Source organism: Nicotiana attenuata, unplaced genomic scaffold (assembly GCF_001879085.1).
Source record: "Nicotiana attenuata strain UT unplaced genomic scaffold, NIATTr2, whole genome shotgun sequence".
NCBI classification, from domain to species: Eukaryota; Viridiplantae; Streptophyta; class Magnoliopsida; order Solanales; family Solanaceae; genus Nicotiana; species Nicotiana attenuata.
Window position 1 is genome coordinate 54,781 of NW_017671266.1, and position 3,529 is coordinate 58,309.

Consider the following 3,529-nt stretch of genomic DNA (forward strand, 5'->3'; position numbering starts at 1 on the left):
ATGGTGGATGATTTCAGCAGATCAACCTGGACTCATCTCCTAAGCTGCAAAAGCAATACCTTCCATGCCATTAAAGGCTTTCTATCCCTGATTGAAAATCAGTTTGATACCTCTGTCAAGATCATAAGGTCTGATAATGACCTGGAATTTGTCAACAATGAAAATATGACCTTCTTTCAGGAAAAGGGAATCATTCATCAGAAAACCTGTCCATACACACCACAACAAAATGGTGTGGTGGAAAGAAAGCACAAATACTTGCTTGAAACAGCAAGAGCACTTCTTTATCAGTCCAAACTACCCATTAAATACTGGGGAGAATGCACCCTAACAGCCACCTTCATAATAAACGAACTTCCATCTAATGTTCTGAACAATAAAAGCCCCTTTGAACTCCTATACAATAAGAAGCCCAAGTACTCACAACTCAAGAGTTTTGGGTGTTTATGCTACCCTTGTACACAGAAAACCCACAGAGATAAATTCGAGCCAAGAGCCACTCCCCATGTGTTTGTAGGTTAGCCATTTGACACTAAGGGTTACAAGGTCCTAGACTTAGTCACAAAGAAAATACATATATCCAGAGATGTAGTATTTCATGAGAGCATTTTTCCTTTTGCAATTTCTTCTGAACATTCTAGTTTTCCCTCAGTATTACATTTACTAAGTTCTAAGAACCAAGGTGTTTGTGGACTGCATGACAAGGATGTACCAATTTCTGTTACTGATGGACCAGCAGCTGATACCACTTTCACTCCTCCACTCAGTTCACCATTGACCTCACCTAATTCACCTAGTTCAATAATATCCAACCATGATGATATTCCTAATCTCCAACAACAATCTACAGAAACACATGATGCCAGCCCTCCAATCATTGAACCTGATAACCCCCAAATGAATCCTCCAAATCTCATAAGGTCAGGTAGAACACATACCACCCCTGCACACCTTAAGGACTATGTATATTCCTTACCAACTCTACAGTTCCAAAACACAGAACCTGAACCTCACACTAGTACTACATCTTTCAATGCAATCTGCAACAACAATCACCATGTATCATTTAATGTTTTGCAACTTGAAAGTCAGCAATTAATTAGAAACATTTCACATGATTGTGAGCCATCCTCTTATGAGGAAGCAGTTATGAATCCTGCTTGGCAAATGGCAATGACACCGGAATTTGAAGCACTATATGCTAACCATACTTAGGATCTAGTTGAGTTACCTGCAGAAAAGAAGACTATAGGCTGCAAGTGGGCATACAAGATCAAACACAAGGCAGATGGAAGTGTGGAAAGGTTCAAAGCAAGGCTAGTAGTGAAGGGCTACACATAAGAGGCAGGGGTTGACTACACAGAAACATTCTCACCAGTGGTAAAGATGACCACTGTTAGAACACTAATCAGCATTGTAGTGAAAAGGGGATGGAATCTCTCTATCAATTAGATGTCAATAATGCCTTTCTGCATGGAGACCTACATGAAGAGGTGTATATGGAAGTCCCACAAGGCTTAATGGTTTCTACTGGGAATCTAGCATGTAGACTTAGGAAGTCACTGTATGGTCTGAAACAAGCTAGCAGACAATGGTATGATAAGCTGACAGAATCACTACATTCCAGGGGTTTCAAGCACTCAGACAGTGATTACTCATTATTCTACAAGAAGCAAGGAAAGTCAGTAGTCTTTGTAGCTGTTTATGTAGATGATGTGATTTTGACTGGTACAAACCTGGAAGAAATTACAGAGTTGAAGACTTTCCTACATAATCAATTCAAGATAAAGGACCTTGGGAAATTGCACTACTTTTTAGGATTAGAGATGCTCTACAAGAATGATGGAGTGATAATTTGCCAAAGGAAATTCACCATGGATCTGATAAAAGAGTTTGATTGTTTGACATACGCCCCTGTTGGTTCCCCTCTTGATTCTACTGTTAAATTGAGCAAAGATGAAGGAATTCTCTTGCCTGACCCAGGATACTATAGGAAACTAGTTGGGAAGCTGAATTTCTTGACAAACACAAGACTGGACATAGCCTACAGTGTCCAGCATCTGAGCCAATTCATGCAAGCACCAAGGGAACCTCATCTCAAAGCAGTTGTTCATGTACTTAGATACCTGAAGAAAGACCCTACCTTGGGTATTTTCATGTCAATGATCCCAGATACAATGTAAGTGCTTATTGTGATTCAGATTGGGCTGCTTGCCCTGATTCAAGGAAGTCTGTGAGTGGGTATATTGTGCTACTTGGAGATAGCCCTGTCAGTTGGAAATTAAAGAAACATAGTACTGTCTCACTGTCTTCTACTGAGGCAGAGTACAGGTCAATCAGAAAAGTTGTGGGAGAGCTAGTGTGGATAAAGAGACTGCTTGAAGAATTGACAGTCATATGTACAGACCCCATAACTGTATTTTGTGACAGTCAAGATGTTGTTCATATTGAAAAAAACCCTGTGTTTCATGAGAGGACAAAACACATAGAGGTAGATTGCCATTTGTCCGGGATGAGATACAAGAATGACTAATTGAACTTCAACATGTCTCCACCTCTGCTCAACTAGCTGACATCCTCACAAAGGCTCTCATAGGAGTAAAGCACTCTGATCTTCTCAGGAAGTTGGCAGTGACCTCCTCACCTCCAACTTGAGGGGGGTATTGAGAATAGTTAATGCAATACCACTATATTTATAAATGTGTAGTTGTGGTTGAGTTAGTTAACTAGGTAGTTGAGTTAGTTGACTAAGTAGTTAGGTTGAGCTGTTTTAGTAGTTAGTAGACAGATATTATTTTCCCTTTTTCTTACACGTGTGTATATAATGCCTTGGACATGAGATAATCAAATTAAGTCTTCATTTCACAACTCCTCTTATTTTCCAGAATGTTCTATCTGTACTCTCCCTAGCTCATCAATGGAGGTTCATGGTTGATTGACCTCCAACTTTGACAATTGTTAATAATTCTATCTAATGAAAGTAAGTGATGCATTTTTGGGTGTTCGATGATAGATTAAATTATAGAATACCCGAAAAAAGGAATGGAGAAAACAAATATTATTCAGTACTTCTAGGCATATCGTCAAACACCTTTGCTACATCAATCCCTTTCCATTACAAGTTTCATTCTTGATGGTAAATTCTGTGTGCTTCCGTTGAAGAGTTTCGACTAATAACACGCATGTACAAAATATACTAAGAAAGCATGAAGAAAACGAAAATACCATATATGTTGAAGTTAAATACTCACAATTGTACATGTTGTACTAAGAAAATTTTGAGGAAAATGTTAAGAGAGTTTCAGAGGCATTATGAAGATTGTAAAATCAACATTCTCTAAAAATAGAACTACCCTGACATGCCCATTAAAAAATCTGAGAAAAACTACAAATAATTCAACAATCACATACTAATGGGAATAGAAATTTTGAAATGAGTTCAGAATCTAAGGCCAAAAGCAGAAGTAAGAAAAATAAAATGCACAAGATGAGTACGACAGAAAAATAGTTGTTCAAGATGGAGAATTAC

The 3,529-nt window shown here is 38.4% G+C and overlaps 1 protein-coding gene across 1 annotated transcript; it reads left to right on the forward strand.

Moving 5' to 3' along the window:
* Window positions 1–1,215, forward strand: LOC109207161. The gene is made up of 2 exons (XM_019370043.1): window positions 1–416; window positions 642–1,215. The coding sequence occupies exons 1-2, from the start codon at window positions 1–3 to the stop codon at window positions 1,213–1,215; spliced, it is 990 nt and encodes a 329-aa protein (XP_019225588.1).
* Window positions 1,216–3,529: the final 2,314 nt, after the last annotated feature.